The following is a 23,714-nucleotide window of genomic DNA, read 5'->3' on the forward strand; positions in this document are numbered from 1 at the left end:
AGGATTTACTGGGCGCAAATCCTTAACTGTAGCCTCTGTTTAACGCAACAGTAAAATGTGTACTTGGTTGTAACAACGATTCTTCGCGGCAGGGGATCGTATTCCAGGGACCATAGGATTAAGGACTTGCCCGAAACGCTACGCGTACTAGTGGCTGTACAAGAATGTAACAACTCTTGTATATATCTCAAAAAAAAAAAAGGCTCGTGCTAAATGCCCGAAACGCTACGCGTACTAGTGGCTTTAGGTATTGTATGTACTCGGATCGGATTGATGTCCATAGGGAATGGAAAGGATGGGGGAGGTAGGGGGATGGGGAGATGAATGTATGTACTACCTCTAATATAATATTTGTACTGTAACGCTGCAACTATGTATGTACTGTTCCTAAATAAATTATTATTATAATTATTATTATTATTATTATTATTATTATTATTATTAAATTTGAATGGAGAAATGTGATAAGTGGAGTACCGTAAGGGTCTATTTTGGGACCTACCCTAGTTGTTATATACATCAATGACATATATACAATACAATACAATACAATACAATACAATTTTATTTAGGTAAGGTACATACATACAATAAATATTTACAAGGATTGTTTGACTTATAGGTAGAGCTAGTACATACAATGCCTAAAGCCACTATTACGCAAAGCGTTTCGGGCATGATAAACTTAAATGACAAGCTTAATTCTAATTGAGCATAATGAGTAGAATGAAAACATGAAATGAAAACATAGATGAAAAAGTACACTTAATTAAAAAAAAGTACAGATGAGAATATTACAAACCAGATCATCAAATTTGCAGATGACAAAGCTTTATGGTTAAGTGGGGAATGATATTGACATTGAAGCCTTACAAAGACATCTACATGAACTCCACAGTCTGAAGAATGGCAAATGCTTTTTAATATATTTTTTTTTTTTTTTTTTTTTTTTTTTTGAGATATACACAGGAGTTGTTACATTCTTGTACAGCCACTAGTACGCGTAGCGTTTCGGGCAAGTCCTTAATCCTATGGTCCCTGGAATACGATCCCCTGCCGCGAAGAATCGTTTTTTCATCCAAGTACACATTTTACTGTTGCGTTAAACAGAGGCTACAGTTAAGGAATTGCGCCCAGTAAATCCTCCCCGGCCAGGATACGAACCCATGACATAGCGCTCGCGGAACGCCAGGCGAGTGTCTTACCACTACACCACGGAGATATTGACAAATGCGAGACCTTACATGTGGGGCAAAACAGTCCATGCCACGACTAATAAATTAATAGCATTACATTACAGAAGACTGATGAAGAAAAGAAGATTACAGAAGAAGATGCAGCAGCCAGAAAAGCTAATCCCGCCAAACACACACCGAAACTACGACGTTGGTACAACGTTCGAACCAGTTTTAACACCTAACCAGTTATAACAACCAATATAGCAAGTTGTAACAACGTTCTAATACGTCACAAACACGTTAAGCCAAGATGTAACAACTTTATTACAAGATGTAACAAGCGGAAAATAGAGACAGTTTCGGTTTGTGTTTCCAGGGACCAAATTCTTGGGATAATTAAGTGTACTTTTGACTAAGAAAAAGAAGGTAATGGTTCAACTGTATAAATCTCTGGTGCGCCCCCAGTTGGGTTACTGTGTCCAGGCATGGAGACCTCATTCTCAGACAGACATAGTTGCTCAGGAGAAGGTACAACATCGGGCAACAAAAGTCAATCCAGAGCGAAGTCATTTCTCTTATCAGGTATGGTTGAGGGCCACTGGGCTAACAACACTGCAAACCAAGCATAACAGGGCAGATATCATTGAAACTTTTAAAACACTGAACAAGTTAGAGGATGTTGATCCGGGGCCAGATTCACGAAAGCACTTACGCAAGCACTTACGAACGTGTACATCTTTCCTCAATCTTTGACGGCTTTGACTACATTTATTAAACAGTTTACAAGCATGAAAACTTCCCAATCAACTGTTGTTATTGTTATAAACAGCCTCTTGGTGCTTCGGAGCTCATTAACTGTTTAATAATTGGAAACAAAGCCGCCAAAAATTGAGAAAAGATGTACAGATTCGTAAATGCTTGCGTAAGTGCTTTCGTGAATCTGGCCCCCGGATATTTTCTTCAGAAGATCAGATGTAAGACAAACAAGGAGCAACGGTTTCAAGCTCAACAAGCCACAATGTAGGACTGAGAACAGCAGATGCTTTTTTCACCCACAGGGTTATTAACCCATGGAACCGCCTACTCGCCGAATCCGTAACTGCCAAAACTGTGTTGGCTTTTAAAATATATCTGGAAAGTTCATCACGGCAAATGAGGGGACCTTCGACAAGCCGCCGGCTTCCTATCCTCATCGAGGCCACTAGCGTTAGTGGCCCTCAGGTAAATCAGGCAAATATGCTGTATACACACATGTATATGCAGCACACACATGCTACAAACAATATGAACATTCAGTACACTTCAGGTATACGACAGGTGTTATACACTAGTCGACTCCCGCGCTCTTCAAGAAGACCTGGACAAAATAAGTGTATGGAGAAACACATGGCAAATGGAATTTAATGTCAACAAATGGCACGTTATAATAAAAATAATAATAATAACCATATTTTATTTACAAGAAGGCACAATGGGTTGGTGAAATTACATTAAGTTATTTATTTATTTATATATATACAAGAAGGTACATTGGGTTTGAGAGAATACATTGGATAGTACAGTAATTACATTCTTGTAAAGCCACTAGTACGCGCAGCGTTTCGGGCAGGTCCTTAATCTAGCAGATAATTTTAAGTAGGTAATTTCAATCAGAATTGATAAATGAAAGATACATTACAAGAGAAAAATGAGATGAGTGAGATAAGTAAGTATATTAAGCACATTGTTATATTAAAGCTCTGATTGATTACATTGACAGCTTGATTAGTAATTTAAAAAGATTAATAGACACCATACAGCAGATTGACAGCTAGCATTGTGTTTACAGTCTTGTAAAGCCACTAGTACTGACAGCATTTCTGACAGGTCCTTATAATCTAACAGATAATATTAAGTAGGAAAAATCTAGCAAAATTTATAAAATGTCAACAGGTACATTCTAAGAAAAAATTGAGAGGTATATTAAAGGACATTGATAACTTTGATTGATAGCATTGATTGATAATTTGGCAAAGATTAATTGGCACAATAAAGCATATTGGTATGATATTTATTTCTTGTGTGGTGCTCATGGGTTCTATTACATCTACCAAGGACATTATATTTTTACATTTTTGCAAAGCCACTAACAGGTATAGCGTTTCGGTCAGGTATTTAATCTAACAGGGGGAGCCGGTCGGCCGAGCGGACAGCACACTGGACTTGTGCTCCTGTGGTCCCGGGTTCGATCCCGGGCGCCGGCGAGAAACAATGGGCAGAGCTTCTTTCACCCTATGCCCCTGTTACCTAGCAGTAAAATAGGTACCTGGGTGTTAGTCAACTGTCACGGGCTGCTTCCTGGGGGTGGAGGCCTGGTCGAGGACCGGGCCGCGGGGACACTAAAATCCCCGAAATCATCTCAAGATAACCTCAAGATAACAACCAGGTACCCATTTTACTGTTGGGTTAAACAGAGGCTACAGTTAAGGGATTTGCACACAGTAAATCCTCCCCGGCCAGGATACGACAAAGCGCTCGTGGAACGCCAGGCGAGCGTCTTACCACTACACCACAGAGACCTCTATTTAAGAGCTTTAGTGTCCCCGCGGCCCGGTCCTCGACCAGGCCTCCACCCCCAGGAAGAAGCCCGTGACAGCTGACTAACTCCCAGGTACCTATTTACTGCTAGGTAACAGGGGCATTCAGGGTGAAAGAAACTTTGCCCATTTGTTTCTACCTCGTGCGGGAATCGAACCCGCGCCACAGAATCACGAGTCCTGCGCGCTATCCACCAGGCTACGAGGCCCCCCTGTTAAAACGATTCTTAATGGGGTTGTATTCTGGGGAACATAGGATTAAGGACCTGCCCGAAACGTTATGTGTACTCGTTGATTTATTTATTTATTTATGCATATACAAGAATGTACATAAGGAATGTGAGGATACAAATATGGTAATTACAGTCTTGTAAAGCCACTAGCACGCGCAGCGTTTCGGGCAGGTCCTTATTCTAAGAAAATTTTAAGGAGGTAAATACTTGCAAAATTTATAGACAAAAAAATGATAACAGATTACATGGAATGAAAAAAAAAAATGAGAGAAAATTATAGGTACAGTATATTAAAGCACATAGGTAGCTATGATTGATTGCAATGACAGCTTAAAATGGTAGTTGACAACAAATTGGTAGGCACAATACAGCAGAAACAATATAAGATTGATTGCAATGACAGCTTGAATGGTAGTTGACAAAAATTGGTAGTCACAATACAGCATATGGCTAGCACATAAAAGAAGACAGCAATGAACACAATGATAAGGTTGTTTGATATTACATAAAAATTAGGAGATTGGGTAACACTAGGTACAGAGCAAATTTAAAGCTCAGTGTAGGAAACTCGTGGCTATACAAGACTGTAACAACTCTTGTATATATATATAAATAAAAAAAAGAGGGGCTGAGTGTTGTCTGTAGACAGAGTTTGTTATAGTTCTAATAGCAGATTTTTGCTGAGTGATGATATGCTTGAGGTAATTAGCAGGGGTTGAACCCCATGCGTAGTAGGTAGTATTTTTTTTTGAGATATATACAAGAGTTGTTACATTCTTGTACAGCCACTAGTACGCGTAGCGTTTCGGGCAAGTCCTTAATCCTATGGTCCCTGGAATACGATCCCCTGCCGCGAAGAATCGTTTTTTCATCCAAGTACACATTTTACTGTTGCGTTAAACAGAGGCTACAGTTAAGGAATTGCGCCCAGTAAATCCTCCCCGGCCAGGATACGAACCCATGACATAGCGCTCGCGGAACGCCAGGCGAGTGTCTTACCACTACACCACGGAGACTGTAACCAGATATTAGCTGGTCAGGTGCCTTTGGCTCCAAGTTTGTTTTCAGTTCCTGTGAGTTTTGGCACGGTCTGTCTCTATAGGTGGTGTGTGAGCCAGGAGTAATATTCTATGGTACTCGGGCTGCATGCGCCTAGGGTTTCCTTTCCTAGGTGCCCTGTCAACCCGTTCTCGCAAATTCGTAAAGTCAATATTGACTTATTAACTACGTGCATAGGTGATATACTAAACATAATAGATACCCTTAAAAAGATTCATAGAAAACACCGACCTTACCTAACCTTGTTAGTATCTTAAGATAAGTATCTTATTGCTTCGTAATTACAATTATTACTTAACCTATACCTATTATAGGTTAGGTAATAATTGTAATTACGAAGCAATAAGATGCTTATCTTAACATACTAACAAGGTTAGGTAAGGTCGGGGTTTTCTATGAATCTTTTTAAGGGTATCTATTATGTTAAGTATGTCAGCTATGCACATATTTAATAAGTCAATATTGACTTATTAAATTTGCGAGAACGGGTTGGCCCTGTAAGTACTGCCCTTGGGGCTTGGGGCCACCTTCCACAAGTCGTCGTCTTCTTCTTGATAGTAGGTACAGTTTGCATGAAGGGTTTGTCCTCCCGATGACTGCACCAGTACAGATGTTGGTAGAGGCGTTTATGTTGAAGATGATAAGAGTTTTAAAAGTGCTTGTTGCGTTGTGCTGTAGACGGAGGAGCGGCGACTAGAACAGAGGTGTGTGTGTTACAGGGAGACTTGCACAAGTCACCTTGGGATCTACCTCCGCTGTGTAGGTACTGCTCGGTACCTGGGGCCAGATTCACGAAAGCACTTACGCAAGCACTTACGAACGTGTACATCTTTCCTCAATCTTTGACGGCTTTGGTTACATTTATTAAACAGTTTACAAGCATGAAAACTTGCCAATCAACTGTTATTATTGTTATAAACAGCCTCCTGGTGCTTCAGAACTCATTAACTGATTAATAATTGTAAACAAAGCCGCCAAACATTGAGAAAAGATGTACAGGTTCGTAAGTGCTTTCGTGAATCTGGCCCCTGGCCACCCATAAAGTCAGCTGGGGTTTTTTGTTGCCCTTGTTTGCCTCTGGGTAGGAGGTAGTTTTCGTCACTGGTAGGGGCACTGGGGTACTGTACAACTAGTTATCACTTATTGTAGTGGCCGGCTCTGTTCTGCCTGGGTACGTTGTCCTCTTGTGGGGGTTTTCTTTTAATTTTGTTTTCCTGCCTGGTGGCGGGGGGGGGGGAAGGTCTGCCATTGGTTGGTTGCCCCTTTTGTACAATTGGGGGTCTTTCTCTAGGCATCTCTCATTCTCTAGGCATTTCTCTAGGCAGGGAGCCGGTCGGCCGAGTGGACAGCACGCTGGACTTGTGATCCTGTGGTCCTGGGTTCGATCCCAGGCGCCGGCGAGAAACAATGGGCAGAGTTTCTTTCACCCTATGCCCCTGTTACCTAGCAGTAAAATAGGTACCTGGGTGTTAGTCAGCTGTCACGGGCTGCTTCCTGGGGGTGGAGGCCTGGTCGAGGACCGGGCCGCGGGGACACTAAAAAGCCCCGAAATCATCTCAAGATAACCTCAAGATCTCTGTGTTCTTGGTGGTACCCCCTGCTTGGCTCCCGTGAGTGGACTTGTCCCTGGGGTTCATCTTTCAGAAGTTTGCTCCGTAGTTTTGGGCGCCGGTTCACAGTGTGATAGCCTGGGCTTCCCTTAGTGTGATACCACGGCTAAGGGCCCTGGAAAACCCCACGCGGGCTCCGTGGTCTGACGGATGCGACCCTCGAGTCCCCTCTCGCTTCGTGCAAGGTAGATGGTTGCTCTGTCCCCTTGTCTCAGGGTGACAATCACCGGTTGTGCCTCCGCCACGTTGCCTGTCAGGTCGGTAATTCTTTTGACTTGGAGTCGTGCGACGTTTATTCTTTGTACATGCTCCAATTCACCCAAGCTACTGGTCATGATAAGAGGGTGCCGGCAGCAGAGGCATTGCATGCTCGGTTTAGGTTGCTGCTATACAATAGGTTCTTTGCTTCCCTGGATGCCCCAAGACTGCATTGGTTTGGTTATAGAGACCCAGACTTGGGGTGGGAGTCGCTTTGAATTTGGTTCCGTCCGCCCCTCCCTGTCCTTCCCTTTCAGTGGTTCATTCAGAACCCCCCCCCCCCTCCCCTTCCTTGCCGGCTCTGAAACATCTGAGGGTTTCGTAGTCGGGGCAGGGTTTAGTTGGTGTTGAGACTTGGGCGGTCTCAGGGAAGTTCCCTTCCAAGGTGGCGGCGGAGGCATTCGAGCCTAATCCTCCAGCCGTAGCTTCTGGGTGTGACCAGTGGGCCCCCTTCGTTCCTGCTTTTTCTGCTGCTCCTGCCTTTTCTCTAGAGAGAGGGGGCGTTTGGAGGACGGCTTGGCCCCGGGTCCTAGGGGTGAGTTTCCCGAGGCAGGGGAGGAGTTGACTTGGGAGCCTTGGGCCTCGTTGGACCCTTGTCTGGGTTTTTGTACCCTCGGAGCGGGGTTTGGTGTTACAAGGAGAGGGGGGTTCTCTTTCGCTCCCCTCCTCGTATGAATTGGATTTGGGAACTACCCCTCCCCGGGTTCGGTTCCATGATCACGTGGTTCCTCGGTACCATCCTTCTGGAGGTTTTCGGCTTCCCGCGTCCAGGGAATGATCCATTATACTTTTGTGATGGATCCACATTTCTTCTTGTATGGATCTCTGTGTCTGTATTGGGTTTGTTATGAAGTTCCAGAGTCGTCCTGGTTAGCAGACTGCCCGCTCTTCTCATTGGAGGCTTGGCACACGTTCTGTCAGTCCCGCGTGTTTGAGTGGAGGGAGGCTCAGATGGCGTTGCAGGTTTTCCTGGGGGACGAGTTTGAGCGTCTCATTGCATGTTTTTTCGCCCCTGCCCTTCCGCAGGATGTTGGTGTGATGCAGCGTCATTTGCAGGTTCCTTCCCATTCGGCTGCCTTGGTCGTGGAGGGATTTGCATACACGTGGGCTGCTGGTTTTGGCCCTGCATTTCTTCTCCCTCCTCGAGCTGTCCTTGGATTGGCTTGAGTTGAATGTGGAGAAGCTTGGGACCGCCTCTGGGTTTGGTGAATTGCTTTCGGCGGTGTGTGCGTCGTCTACATTGTTGAAGCTGTTCACCTCACTCCTGCGGGATGCAGTTTATCTTTTTTTTTCTCGACTCGCGTGTTAGCAGGCGAGTCCTTGGTGCTTGCTTCTTCCTTGGAATCTGCTTGGGGCCCTGGCACTTAGGTTGTCTTCGCCTTTTTATCCACAACTGTTTGCAGAGTCTGCGACTGTGCAGTATCTGCAGGCTGGTTGATACCTTTTGTTGATAAGGCTGCTTCGGCTTGAGTTGATAAGTTGATAAGTTGATATGAGTTGAAAAGGGTGCTTCGGCTAATTGCCATCCTATGTCGGAATTGTTAGTTCTCTGGGGGGCTCATGGGGGGCCTTCCTAAAAGGGTCGTGCCAGGGCTCGGGGTTCTTCCCATTGTGGTAGGCCAGTGGTGCCAGATTCGAGGCAGGCGCAGCCTTCAGTTCAGTCTTTTTCTGGTTGGCGCGGGGATTTTCCTGTGCACCGCTTAAGTTCTCGTAAGGTGCGTCGGCCCTTTCACGGTTCGTCCCATTGACCGGGCGATGGGAATAAGGGGGGGCTCGCTCTGTTCGCTTGTGCCTGGTTCCACGATTTGTTGGCCTTTCGGGTTGTTTCGTGCAGCCTGTGGTGGCTCCTCCTCCTTCGGGAGGTTCGTGGCTGGTGGGGCAGACCTCATCTTCTGCGCTTTGTTGAGTCATCTCGGAGTGGGTTTGCTTGGGCATGGTCGAAACGACCTCATCTCTCAGGTGGGTTTCCCGCCTGTTTCTGGTCCCGAAACGGAACTGCGCAGACCTTCAGTTAATTCTAAACTTGTCCCATCTAAACCCGTGGGTTTATTACCTCTCCTTTCAGATGACTACTTTGTCCCAGGTCCATCTTCTGTTGGAGCCGGACTCTTGGATGGTGCCCCTGAATCTCAAGGATGCGTATTGGCATCTTTCGATTCATCTGAAGTTCAGCGACTGGCTCGGTTTGATTGTGGGGCATCAAGGTTACCGCTTTTGTTGCCTTCCGTTCGGCTTGAATTTGGCACCTCTCGTTTTCACATGCCTTACTCGGGTCGTGGTGACCCGCCTGCTTCTGTTAGGTGTTTACTAGTTGTGTTTTTACGGGGGTTGAGCTTTGCTCTTTCGGCCCGCCTCTCAACTGTCAATCAACTGTTTACTAACTACTATTTTTTTTTTCCACACCACACACACACACCCCAGGAAGCAGCCCGTGACAGCTGACTAACTCCCAGGTACCTATTTACTGCTAGGTAACGGGGGCATTCAGGGTGAAAGAAACTTTGCCCATTTATTTCTGCCTCGTGCGGGAATCGAACCCGCGCCACAGAATTACGAGTCCTGCGCGCTATCCACCAGGCTACGAGGCCCCAATGTGTTCGAGTTCTGATTTACCTCAATGACTGGCTGGTTTGGGCTTCCAGCCAGTCTGCATGCCTGCTCGCCAGGGATTTGGTTCTCCCAGCTTGCTGGGTTCGGTTTACTGGTGAACTGGCGGAAGTCCCATCTGGTTCCCTCTCAGATTCGGTCTTGGCTGGGTCTTGTGTGGGACTCTTGGACCGCTTCCTTGTCTCTTCCTCCGGCAGCTCTGCCTCGCCTGCGTTTCGCCTTCGTTTGTTCCTGAGGGACTCCTGATGGTTTACCCGCTGGACTGGGTGTGGCTTCGTCGGCTGTTCTGGTTCCTTTGGGGACGTCCTTACTGCCTCTCTTGTGATTGTAGGGTTCGGCTTTTGGGGGCTATGCATCGGTTGCTGCGTTGTTCACTTCCTCTTCGAGTTTCTCAGGGTTCAGTGCCTTGGCGTCTGCCCGAGCCCTCGTTCGATGTGTTCATGGATGTGTTGTCTCTTGGCTGGAGCTTTGTGACCAGTGCTCACAAGGCCAATCGGGGACGGTGGGGTCCATCCTTCCGTTGGGCTCACAGCACGGTGTGGGAATTCGCGGGTGTGTATGTCGCTCCGGAGGGTTCGGGTCGCTCGTGGATCAATGGTCCGGCTCCATTTGGACTGTTCCCCGGTGGTTCATTGCCCTAACCGAGGGGGTTCCCATGCGGTCCTTGTCTCTTTGGGGCTGGTCGCTTTGGGTGACTCGTCTGCTGAGTTTTTGTGGTTTGGCTCTCCTGGTGGACGGCCTGTCCCTGTTCATTCCCCAGTCCACGGAATGGACGGTCGACGCCAACTCATTCAGTTGGCTCTACCAGACGTTTTGGCCTCCATAAGTGGATCTCTTTGCGTCGGCGTGGTCGAGGCATCTCCTGGTATAGGTGGCACCCTTCCTCGACTGTGGGGTCGTCGGGGTCGACGCCTTCAGCCAGTACTGGGCGAGGTGGAGGTTACCTGTACCTCTTTTTCCCAGTTCAGCTATTGCTTCAGGTCCTGACTCACTTGGAGACTTACCAGTGGAGAGTTGTCTTTCTGGATCCTTAGTGGCCGGCCCAGTCTTGGTTTCAGATGCTGCTTGCTCGGTGTGCAAACCCAAGGGTCTTTCCGTGGCTCTGCCTCTTTCAGCAGATCGGTCCAGTCCGGTACGAGGCTGGTTAGTTCTTCTCTTCGAGTCTTCACGTCTGGAGCTTCTAACTCGAGTCTATCATTACTTGTATGGGGTACAGGTGGCTTCGTTGTTCGTCTCCCACCTGCGTGCTTCGTCTCGGCAGCAGTATGAAGTTTCCTGGCAGTCCTCCCGATTTTTCCTTTCACTGGTAAATGGACGTCGGTCTCTGATAGTTTTTTTTTTCCTTCCTTTGGTGGTTGTTCCAGGACCATCATCGTATGCCGAATACCGATGCCTCTGGCTTCTCCCAGAAAACCAGCGTTGAAACGCCATTTTCTGAGTGAGACCCAGAGGCTACCCGGCATCCTTCCCTCCCTCCGTTCGGCAGTGTTTTCGCGAGTTTTTGACATCCAGCCTAAGAACTGATAATTGGATTGCTGGTGCGAGGGTATGGGGCTTTCCCTTCGCCCTCCCAGGGATGGTGGGGGGGGGGGGGGTTGTGCAGACAGCGGTGCGGCGCTGGTGGAGCCACTCCAGCTTGCGTTCGGTATTGATGTTACTTCTGCCCCGTTCTGCAAGCTGTTTCGTACGTTTCTTTCACCTCTGGCCTGCTCATGCGCCTCCTGAGCCGTCCTGGTCTTTGGACCGGGTACTCTCTTTTCTCCTCAGTTTGTTGTGGGTCCCTTCGGTTCAGGATTATTTTTCTAATGCTCTTTTCCTGTTGGAATTGGCCTTCGCGGATCGGGTCGGGGAGCTTCATGTTCTCCTCCGGCACAGGGGTTTCTGCTCCTTCGGTCCTTGTGGTTGGTTTGTTTGGTTGCAACCGTCTCCTTCTTTTCTGGCGAAAAATGAGACTGGTGCTTTCCGGAGGGGTCCTTGGGTAGTTGATGCTTGGTTGGTCAGGCCAGAGGGTGCATCATGTGTTGTGTCCGATTGCGGCTCTGCCGTTATTTGCGCGCCGGTTGCAGCAGCTCAACAGTTGCAGCCAGTTGTCTCGACTTCGCCTTGAGGAGTGAGGACTGACCGCCTCCCGGGTAAGTCCCTGTGTTTTTCCTTGTATTTGGGTAGTTAGCTCCGGAGAGCTGACAGGGCTTCTCCCAGAAAACCAGCGTTGAAACGCCATTTTCTGAGTGAGACCCAGAGGCTACCCGGCATCCTTCCCTCCCTCCGTTCGGCAGTGTTTTCGCGTGTTTTTGACATCCAGCCTAAGAACTGACAATTGGATTGCTGGTGCGAGGGTATGGGGCTTTCCCTTCGCCCTCCCAGGGATGGTGGGGGGGGGGGGTTGTGCAGACAGCCGTGCGGCAACGTGATGATGCCACGCTCGATTGCTAATTTCCATTGGTGGAGTTCTGTCCACTCATTCCTCTTTCGGTAGCAATATTTTCACCACAATATGGGTTTGTTTTGGGGCGCCTATCTTTCTGGGTGCCAGACTCTGTCAATGGCAGACATAGAATGCGCCCAACCACACGAGGGTTTCTATATTCCATTGATCCTCGCATGCCTCTCTGAGGGAGCCAAATTCTGGCTTGTGGTCCCCGGTTATAAAGCCATTCATAGAGTTCTAATAAACAAGGTGGTGGTACAGCAATATATTACAAAGATACCTTCATCTGCAATAGTGCCATTAGTGATAGAGACGACTATTGTGAATATACCTTTGCCAAGTTCTCCAGTAAATCCCTTAAATCCTCCTTGACTATTGGTGCCATCTATAGATTTCCTAATACCAATATAGCTTCATTCTCAGATAACGTAAGGAATCTTATCATAAATAACAATCTCAACAAAAATCACATCATTCTGGGAGGTAATTTCAATATTGACCCGGGTCTTCAAAACAACCCTCAAGTTGACTATTTCCGTAACAGCATGCACTCCTGTATGCTAATCCCCACAATCACCAAGCCCACCCGAGTCACTCAAACATCTGCCACTACCCTGGATCACCTATGGACAAATATAACAACTCTCCTTACATCTGGGGTAATCTATGACAGAACAACTGACCACTATCCTACCTTCCTCATAGCAAACATGGACACATCACCAGAAAGCAAGAAACTCTCATTCAGGCTACGCAGTGAATCAGCTTTAGGCAATCTTTCTAATGCACTTCACAATATCAACTGAGAATCTGAATTTAATAATACACAGGAAATAAACTCATTAACTAACCTCTTTCTCTCCAAAACTCTAAGCCTCTACAACACTCACTGTCCCCTCCTTACCAAACAAGTAACTGATAAAAGAAAAAATAACCCGTGGCTCACAAGTGGCATAATTAAATCAATCAACAAAAAACATGAATATGAAAAGAAATTTAGGATTAGCCTAGTTACAAAGGAAGTAGTTAAAAGGTACTCATCAGTGCTTACCAGTATCATAAGAAAAGCAAAACTTTCATATTATGAGACTAGATTCAAAGAAGCAAAAGGCAACATGAAAAGCACATGGAATACCATCTCTAATATCCTAGGAACTAAACAACACTCCCACAACCAGATAACACACTCTAAGGATGGCCTTACACCGTCATCTGATTTAGAAATGGCGAATGAATTTAATTGCTAATAATGCTTCTTTTCATCAGTTGGTGCTAACCTTGCCAGTAAATTCCCACAGACTCAGACACATATCAACACATATCTCTCAGGCAGCTATCCAAACTCTCTTCTCCTCTCACCAGTCAGCCCGACAGATGTTGTGTCCATCAAACACTCACTAAAAACCAAAGCTGGGAACATCAGTGAAATCCCATCCATTGTATACAAGAGCGCCTCCCACGCCCCTTGGGCCACCCATAGCTCTGCTGTTCAACAAATCCCTTGAGTGTCATACCTTCCCTGATATCCTTAAGAAAGCAAGAGTAACGCCAGTTCATAAAGGAGGTAATCCGGCAGACATAAACAACTATAGACCAATATCAAACCTACCCATACTATCAAAAATATTTGAAAAAATTATCTACAAACAGCTCTACTCCCATCTCGTAAAATTCGACATTCTTAACCTCTGTCAGTTTGGCTTCCGCTCCCAAAAGAGTACCAACGATGCAATTATTTGTCTCCTTGATATAATTTACTCAGCCCTTGACAAAAACGAGTTTCCGATTGGACTCTTCATTGACCTGAGAAAGGCCTTTGATACTGTTAATCACGATTACCTCTTACGTAAACTCCATCATTATGGAATTCGCGGCCATACACTGGACTATATCCAATCCTATCTTAGTGATAGACACCAATGTGTAACCATCAATAATATAACCTCTCCCACTCTACCAATAACCGTTGGAGTGCCACAGGGCAGCATCTTGGGACCTCTCCTATTATATACATCAATGATCTGCCTAATGTCTCTAACATTCTGAAACCTATTTTGCTTGCTGATGATACTACCCTCATCTACTCTAACCCCAACCCACATACACTAAATAATGTTAATAATGAACTAAAAAAAAGTTCACTTATGGATGTCAACCAACAAACTAACACTTAACATAGAAAAGACCTACTACATCTTATTTGGAAGCAAATCTACAAATGCAATTCAGCTTCAGATAGACAATGTAAACATTAGCAATAAAAATGAAGGAAAGTTTCTTGGCCTATTTCTAGACAAGAGACTCAACTTCAGCACCCACATACAACACATAACTAAGAAAGTCTCTAAAACAGTTGGTATACTCTCCAAAATCAGATATTATGTACTTAACTCTGTTCTCATCTCTATATTATGCACTAATCTATCCCTATCTCAACTATGGTATCTGTGCATGGGGTTCAACCACTGCAAACCACCTCAAGTCCATCATCACTCAGCAAAAATCTGCTATCAGAATAATAACAAATTCTCTTTTCAGACAACACTCAGCCCCCTTGTTTAACTCCCTAAACATGCTAAACATAATCTCACTCCACAAATTCTCTTGTGTCAACTACATTTACAAAACCCTGTTCTTAAATGCAAATCCTGCTCTGAAACTCTCCCTGGATAGATGTAATAGGACCCATTATCACCACACCAGAATAAATATATCTTTGATATCCCAGAGTCAAACTTAATCTGTGTAAACACTCGATGCAAATAAAGGGACCCAGTCTATGGAACTCACTCCCTATTGAATTGAAAAGCTGTCCAACTTTTACATCATTCAAAAACAATACTAAAAAGTACTTAATTTCATCTTCATAGTTTTTTACCTTTTGCTTTAAAATTGCACTGTATCTATTGCTACCCAATCTCCCAATCTTTATGTACCCAATCCGAACATTGTGATCATTGCTGTCTTCTTATATGTGCTGTCAATCTGCTGTATGGTGTCTATTAATCTTGTTTAAATTACCAATCAAGCTGTCAATGTAATCAATCAGAGCTTTAATATATCAATGTGCCTTAATATACTTACTAATCTCTCTCATCTCATTTTTTTTCTTGCAATGTATTTATCATTTTATTAATTCTGCTAGAATTTACCTACTTAAAATTATCTGTTAGATTAAGGGCCTGCCTGAAACGCTGCGCGTACTAGTGGCTTTACAAGAGTGTAAATACTATTCTATGTATTCTCTCAAACCCAATGTACCTTCTTGTATATAAATAAATAAATAAATAAATAAATAAATAAATCTTGTACCTACACTACAGAGTACTATGAAGATATGGAATGGAAACAACAGTTGATCTGCGAAGTTGCAGAATCTGCGGTGAGAGTGATGGACACCGCCTTGACCACTATCTACGTGAATGTGAACACCTGAGAGACATTAGGAATATGTGTAGAATAATAAACCCCACATTGTTTGAGTTAGGAAAACACTATTTGTCAAATACTGATACTGTTCTTAAAAGATTTCCCCCTTTTTGCACCCGCAAGATAACGTAAGCTTTTAAGGGTTGACAGAAGTTAATCTTCTTGTTTGAGGAACTGTTCACTTGAGACAGTTAAGCAAGTCCCAGCTGTGTCTGGGTACAAGTGACAGGATGAACAACCCAGCGGGTTTTCTTCCTATTGGGGAGTGTTGTACATGCTGCTATGGCAGTATGTCCACTCACAGGATGAGTGGCGCTGCCCAATACTGTCACTATGGCGGTGTGTCCACTCACAAGATGAGTGGCGCTGCCCAATACTGTCACTATGGCGGTGTGTCCACTCACAAGATGAGTGGCGCTGCCCAATACTGTCACTATGGTGGTGTGTCCACTCACAAGATGAGTGGCGCTGCCCAATACTGTCACTATGGCGGTGTGTCCACTCACAAGATGAGTGGCGCTGCCCAATACTGTCACTATGGCGGTGTGTCCACTCACAAGATGAGTGGCGCTGCCCAATACTGTCACTATGGTGGTGTGTCCACTCACAAGATGAGTGGCGCTGCCCAATACTGTCACTATGGCGGTGTGTCCACTCACAAGATGAGTGACGCTGCCCAATACTGTCACTATGGCGGTGTGTCCACTCACAAGATGAGTGGCGCTGCCCAATACTGTCACTATGGCGGTGTGTCCACTCACAGGATGAGTGGCGCTGCCCAATACTGTCACTATGGTGGTGTGTCCACTCACAAGATGAGTGGCGCTGCCCAATACTGTCACTATGGCGGTGTGTCCACTCACAGGATGAGTGGCGCTGCCCAATACTGTCACTATGGCGGTGTGTCCACTCACAGGATGAGTGACGCTGCCCAATACTGTCACTATGACGGTGTGTCCACTCACAAGATGAGTGGCGCTGCCCAATACTGTCACTATGGCGGTGTGTCCACTCACAGGATGAGTGGCGCTGCCCAATACTGTCACTATGGCGGTGTGTCCACTCACAAGATGAGTGGCGCTGCCCAATACTGTCACTATGGCGGTGTGTCCACTCACAAGATGAGTGACGCTGCCCAATACTGTCACTATGGCGGTGTGTCCACTCACAGGATGAGTGGCGCTGCCCAATACTGTCACTATGGCGGTGTGTCCACTCACAGGATGAGTGGCGCTGCCCAATACTGTCACTATGGCGGTGTGTCCACTCACAGGATGAGTGGCGCTGCCCAATACTGTCACTATGGCGGTGTGTCCACTTACAGGATGAGTGGCGCTGCCCAATACTGTCACTATGGCGGTGTGTCCACTCACAGGATGAGTGGCGCTGCCCAATACTGTCACTATGGCGGTGTGTCCACTCACAGGATGAGTGGCGCTGCCCAATACTGTCACTATGGCGGTGTGTCCACTCACAGGATGAGTGGCGCTGCCCAATACTGTCACTATGGCGGTGTCCACTCACAGGATGAGTGGCGCTGCCCAATACTGTCACTATGGCGGTGTGTCCACTCACAAGATGAGTGGCGCTGCCCAATACTGTCACTATGGCGGTGTGTCCACTCACAGGATGAGTGGCGCTGCCCAATACTGTCACTATGGCGGTGTGTCCACTCACAGGATGAGTGGCGCTGCCCAATACTGTCACTATGGCGGTGTGTCCACTCACAGGATGAGTGGCGCTGCCCAATACTGTCACTATGGCGGTGTGTCCACTCACAGGATGAGTGGCGCTGCCCAATACTGTCACTATGGTGGTGTGTCCACTCACAAGATGAGTGGCGCTGCCCAATACTGTCACTATGGCGGTGTGTCCACTCACAGGATGAGTGGCGCTGCCCAATACTGTCACTATGGCGGTGTCCACTCACAAGATGAGTGGCGCTGCCCAATACTGTCACTATGGCGGTGTGTCCACTCACAGGATGAGTGGCGCTGCCCAATAGTGTCACTATGGTGGTGTGTCCACTCACAGGATGAGTGGCGCTGCCCAATACTGTCACTATGGTGGTGTGTCCACTCACAGGATGAGTGGCGCTGCCCAATACTGTCACTATGGCGGTGTGTCCACTCACAGGATGAGTGGCGCTGCCCAATACTGTCACTATGGCGGTGTGTCCACTCACAGGATGAGTGGCGCTGCCCAATACTGTCACTATGGCGGTGTCCACTCACAAGATGAGTGGCGCTGCCCAATACTGTCACTATGGCGGTGTGTCCACTCACAGGATGAGTGGCGCTGCCCAATACTGTCACTATGACGGTGTGTCCACTCACAGGATGAGTGGCGCTGCCCAATACTGTCACTATGGCGGTGTGTCCACTCACAGGATGAGTGGCGCTGCCCAATACTGTCACTATGGCGGTGTCCACTCATGTGGGAACCGACCTGTGAGATTTATATTTATTTAATTTATATGAATTTATATTTACGTTAATTTATATACTTCGATAGCAATTTGTATAATGATAAGTGGACTGTATTTCTGCAATAATCTCATAATCTCACAAATCGATCCTCTACACATTAGGGGGGGTTTATTAATTAATATATATGCAGCCAATCAAACTACAGTAATAGCTACATACATTGATGAGGTTCCTTATCTTATAGTACAGCAGGTTAGTCCACCAGGTATAACTAGGGTGTAGACACCAAATTATCCTCTTTGAGGCAGCTTCCATCACCCAGTAACTGGTGCACAAAATCTTGCATCCTCGTCTTGACCTGTCAAAAGTGCGCTAGCTGTGAAGCCAGATACCTATATATGACAAGTATTTCAGAGAAAACACTATATGGAACATGGAACATTGAGACTTGGCTTAATTACCTTTAGTTTGAGGCGATTTCGCGATCTAACCGGGTCACCCTATATCCTGACATTAATGGCCATAAATGAATGATAAACGGGTTTCGGATAGACACTTAACTTGAATTGTAGACATCGTGTTGGAGATGGTACCTTTGGTTTCCATAACACTACGTCCAAGTAAAATTAACAGGAGCCGTATTTGCTCCCATGTGCCTCTGGTCTCGTATACACAATGGCTGTTTAACACTCCATTCTATTGACGTTACTGGCCGACATTGTCCAGAATGATAGGAGCCGTTTGCTCCACACGTCTCGGAGGTGACACAACAACAATGGCTGCCCTCCTTCCTCCACTCTGACGCCTGGCTTACATTGTCCAGATTTCAGAACGTGATAGAAGGGTCACATTTACTCTACTTTAATATTGATAATTAAGTTAATTTATATAAGATGTTTTTATGATGGTAAAGTCCAAAGACTAATGTATTTAAGAACAATTCCCAGCAGAATAGCTGGTGAATTATAATAGTATGTGGTGATGATATCCCGTTTTCTATAGACGGTAATTCCACTACAAGTTACGTTTTCTATGGGTAACTTGTTGGTAATACAGTTATTATCTGTATGATTATTAAATGGTGTCGGATTTTCCGACAACTCACAAGATGAGTGGCGCTGCCCAATACTGTCACTATGGCGGTGTGTCCACTCACAGGATGAGTGGCGCTGCCCAATACTGTCACTATGACGGTGTGTCCACTCACAGGATGAGTGGCGCTGCCCAATACTGTCACTATGGCGGTGTGTCCACTCACAGGATGAGTGGCGCTGCCCAATACTGTCACTATGGCGGTGTCCACTCACAAGATGAGTGGCGCTGCCCAATACTGTCACTATGGCGGTGTGTCCACTCACAGGATGAGTGGCGCTGCCCAATACTGTCACTATGACGGTGTGTCCACTCACAGGATGAGTGGCGCTGCCCAATACTGTCACTATGGTGGTGTGACCACTCACAGGATGAGTGGCGCTGCCCAATACTGTCACTATGGCGGTGTGTCCACTCACAGGATGAGTGGCGCTGCCCAATACTGTCACTATGGTGGTGTGTCCACTCACAGGATAAGTGGCGCTGCCCAATACTGTCACTATGGCGGTGTGTCCACTCACAAGATGAGTGGCGCTGCCCAATACTGTCACTATGGCGGTGTGTCCACTCACAGGATGAGTGGCGCTGCCCAATACTGTCACTATGGCGGTGTGTCCACTCACAAGATGAGTGGCGCTGCCCAATACTGTCACTATGGCGGTGTGTCCACTCACAGGATGAGTGGCGCTGCCCAATACTGTCACTATGGCGGTGTGTCCACTCACAAGATGAGTGGCGCTGCCCAATAAACTCGCCCCTCAGGGCGAAATTTAAAATTTAAAGAGTACTATTATGAGTTAAAGTTTTAATTTATAGTAGGCCCTATGTACTAACATCATGATATTCAATTGTACTGAAGTAAGTCTATATCAAATTAAGTAAACAAGCCTTTAAAGGCAATAAGACAATAATCATACCATGACAGGAGAGGATATAATTTGAAGTATGCCGTAGAAGGAGCGGATGATGCCTCCCATCAACAGAGTCATGCCCATGTGCCGGAGATGGACTATAAACAGGGGAAGGATCAGCATCACGCCTGCCATATCCTAAGAAAAGAACATTAATAATGTACAGTATAGATGCATCTGAACTTGTTTATACATCTGCTGTTACATTTGTTTTCTCTGTAAGCAGTACTGTAATTACAAGTCAACATCTGTCATCTTGTGAATAGATGTTGAACACAACAGTAGACTATGCAAATGACAGCCAAGTTCAGCCAAGTTCTGCTGCCTGGCTAACTGTTCTAGCAGCAGCCTTAACGACGATGCAGAAAAACCACATGTGAAAAATTAGAGAATGCTAAAAGCGTTTTCGGCTTAATTCGCCTTCATTAGAGCAAAATAGAGAATGAAGAAAGAAACATGGTAGGCAGACCTTATATCCAGATACCTTATATCCTTATATTTCAGGCAGGCACCTGACCACCAAGATAGGGGATGAAACCTTATGGAACAAAGATGAAAAAAAGAGGGTAGGAAAGGATGAAAAGTGTAACTGTACCAAATAAAAACACTGGAAAATAGTGTATAAGTGCCTCCGGAGGAAAAAAAATAAACACAGGTTAAATGGATGCTACATTGTATTGACGTGCTATATTAAAGCTTATATGGGGACCTAATTTGTACATTCCAGGGCTTACGTTTTGGGTGTTGTTACATTGCTTGATCAGAACGGACTCAATCACATTTCATTCAACGAAACCCTTACTTTTTACAATACATTTTGTCCCTCTGAAGTCGATAGAACTATCACATAAACTGGAATGTAAATACAATGCACAGAAGTGCTGGGCTGTGCGAATAGCAACTGAATGTAGTTTTAAACATGAGGAAAGAGATTTACCAGTCTGGCCGATGTAAACACATACACACTCATTGCAAGGGCTGGAGGCTGGAGTACACACAACCTGCTACAGACGAGGACCTAGATTCACGAAACTCCATGTTATGACCCTGGGTTCTTAATTGGCTCTGCCAGGAAACCAGAGGTCAAATTGGGTTTTTTTATATTCATGCAGGGATCAGTCACTCAAGTATTTCGGTAGTGATAGGACTTGTCTTAGGGATTTTGGGTGGGTTCTTGATTAAATAAATATTAGAACATTAATCGGTAGGATTGGATTATGTAAGAGGGATATTTAATTAATAGTATAACTTATAGTCAAGGAATCTGCGTCCTGCCTGTGTTTATGTTCCAGTCTTCCCTGCCAGACGTAGAAATAACCTTGTTGCTCATACTGTTGGCAGACTGTGTTAATTAAATATTAATATAATATAAAGCTAGATGTTAGCTATTCTATTACTGTTTAAAGTAACAAGTAAATGAGTGTCTTTGAAGACGTGTATTATTGCTACTGTACGATCAATTGAGTATCCTTCAGGCAGCGATCATGGGGGAACGAGAAAGTTTTTTCGCTCTTCTCTGCTGGATTTTTTAACTTAAGGGAGCCGGTCGGCCGAGCGGACAGCATAATGGACTTGTGATCCTGTGGTCCCGGGTTCGATCCAGGGCGCCGGCGAGAAACAATGGGCAGAGTTTCTTTCACCCTATGCCCCTGTTACCTAGCAGTAAAATAGGTACCTTGGTGTTAGTCAGCTGTCATGGGCTGCTTCCTGGGGGTGGAGGCCTGGTCGAGGAGCGGGCCGCGGGGACACTAAAGCCCCGAAATCATCTCAAGATAACTGACCGCTCGCACAACCTTGTGGGCCGTTTCCTTGCCTCTTCTCATCCTCCTCGCTTCTCTCTCCTTATTCTGTGTTACCAAGTTAAGTACCAAATCTTTGAGTATTTTTGCCACCGAGTTTTAAGATATTAATTGTGTCTTCTTAAGCCAATGTTTGAGCCCCAAACGTTAACTCTGGGGTGGCTAAGAGAGACCACATGTGTCTTTGTTTACTGGGAAACTATGTGTGTTCTGTCCCTTCAGGAACGTAGACGTTACCCTCAGTTGCTGTTTGTAAGCCTTGTATCCTGCCTATGTGGATCAAAGGGGGTTAAAGTAAGATCGAGTTGAGTTGATAAAGTATTTGTTGTATTTTGGGGGATTATAAGGGGGTTAATAAATAAGTACTAAGGATATATTAGAGTATCTTTTTACCCTGTTTATAGTGGAGTTGATTAATCACTCTAGACTGCAGACTTTGTAGGTCAAGTATTATTTGCTGGGACTTGTCTTCCTTGGGGGCCGAGCCTAAGCTAAATCCACTATTTTAGGAACTCCTTGACCTTAGCTGTTGGCCCTCACAGAGCAAACACAAGTTCAACTATAACAAGTGGGGGCCTGTCCGGGAGACATTTATATATTTTATAAATTGTACAAATTTAAGTTTTTGAGTGCTGGAACTAATTTTGTGACCTTCGTAGGAACAGTTGTGTGGTAGCCTAGGGTCCAGCTCAACTAGCAAAGGATAATTACATCTTGCACTAACTGGATTCTTCTCCATGATTGAGGTAAGTGTTGGTCTTTTAACAGGAGCCGTGGTAATTTTTTTAATTTTTTCAATTTTTATTTTGCCAGTATCTAGAATAATTAATGATGGAGGCTAAATTCAAGGTACTGGCAGGTACCCTATCAGTGGTGGAAATTAAGCTGCTGACTAAATCGAACTTAGTGTTGTTTGAAAATGAGTTTTAGTCTAGATTTAATTGAAACTGATAAAAAGTGGATACTCATTAACAAAATTTTACAACATTGCATAGACCAAGAACTATTGCCAATTGATACAGCTTTATGCCAGCCCAGCCCAGCTGAAAGTGCAGATGGGAGGGACAGGGAAATAGAGTTAGAGATAGCCAAATTAAGACGGCAAGCAAGAGGCAAAATTACAGAAGCAAAGACTCAGATATCAGGAGGTAAGTAATAGAGGCTCTACCACCGTACCACCACCTGCCGGGGATTCAAACCCCATCCATGCATTATGGTAAAAAACCTAACTTGCCAGAATTTTCAGAGTTAGACCCCTGAAAGATTTTTTTGACCATTTTCAGTGGCTGGCCAGAAGAAAATTAGGTGAGCATCTTGCAGGGGCAGCTAAGATATCAAGCCCAAGATACTTTCATAAACCTGCCTGATTAGGATTTTTTTAATTATGGTAAAGGCAGGGAACAAAATTTAAGGGTATATTAAATTATGTCTGAAGCTCACTGCTAGGCCGATCGCAACCTTAAGCCAACTCACAACCAACCTCTTACTGAATTTGCAAATATTCAAATTTGATTGTTAGAAAGTGGATTCAGTCAGCTAAATCCGAGACAAACGAGGCACTAAAAAAATGATTTTAGTGGAAGGATTTATAGGTAACATGTCAGAGCCGGTGGCACGGTATCTCACAGTAAGGAAGGAGATTAATACAAGTATTGTTGATTTGGACAAGCTGGCAGAAAACTACCAGTTGGCCGGCAAATTTTTCATTAAAAATAATTATATCCCACGTGGTAACAAACCTTATACCCACAGTCAGTCCAAATCAGCCCAATCTAACCCTGTAACTATTGCACTTTCTCGTTTAGACAATACTAACCACTTTAAATTGTCTAACCCCAAGGCACCTAAGAGTGAACCATGGGGGAATTCTGGTAGTAATGTCCCTTCTTCCCAAAGATACTGTGGCTATTGTAAACGTTCAAACGTTTACACTAGCCGATGTTTACACTAGCCGATGTTTACACTAGCCACTAGCCGATGTTGGCAACTGTACCCAGAACAAAGGCTCAATGCTCATGTTGCGACACAAGGCTTGAGGACTTCTGAAGGGTTAGAGAGTGGGACCCCCAACCCAAAGTGGTTGGGCCTGCTTACTCCATTCTTGT

At 45.3% G+C, this 23,714-nt stretch overlaps 1 protein-coding gene across 5 annotated transcripts in view; it reads right to left on the reverse strand.

Moving 5' to 3' along the window:
- LOC123773426 (major facilitator superfamily domain-containing protein 9) overlaps positions 1–23,714 on the reverse strand; it is a 91,065-nt gene that overhangs the window by 60,646 nt on the left and 6,705 nt on the right. For 3 of the 5 annotated variants that reach the window (XM_069317853.1, XM_045767183.2, XM_045767181.2), the window contains one exon: positions 19,817–19,948. The exons of the other annotated variants lie outside the window; for them this stretch is intronic. In XM_069317853.1, the coding sequence (XP_069173954.1) occupies positions 19,817–19,948 (132 nt within the window). The remainder of the gene's footprint in view (positions 1–19,816; positions 19,949–23,714) is intronic. 5 annotated transcript variants of the gene reach the window in all.

The sequence above is a fragment of the Procambarus clarkii genome, chromosome 89 (assembly GCF_040958095.1).
Source record: "Procambarus clarkii isolate CNS0578487 chromosome 89, FALCON_Pclarkii_2.0, whole genome shotgun sequence".
NCBI lineage: Eukaryota > Metazoa > Arthropoda > Malacostraca > Decapoda > Cambaridae > Procambarus > Procambarus clarkii.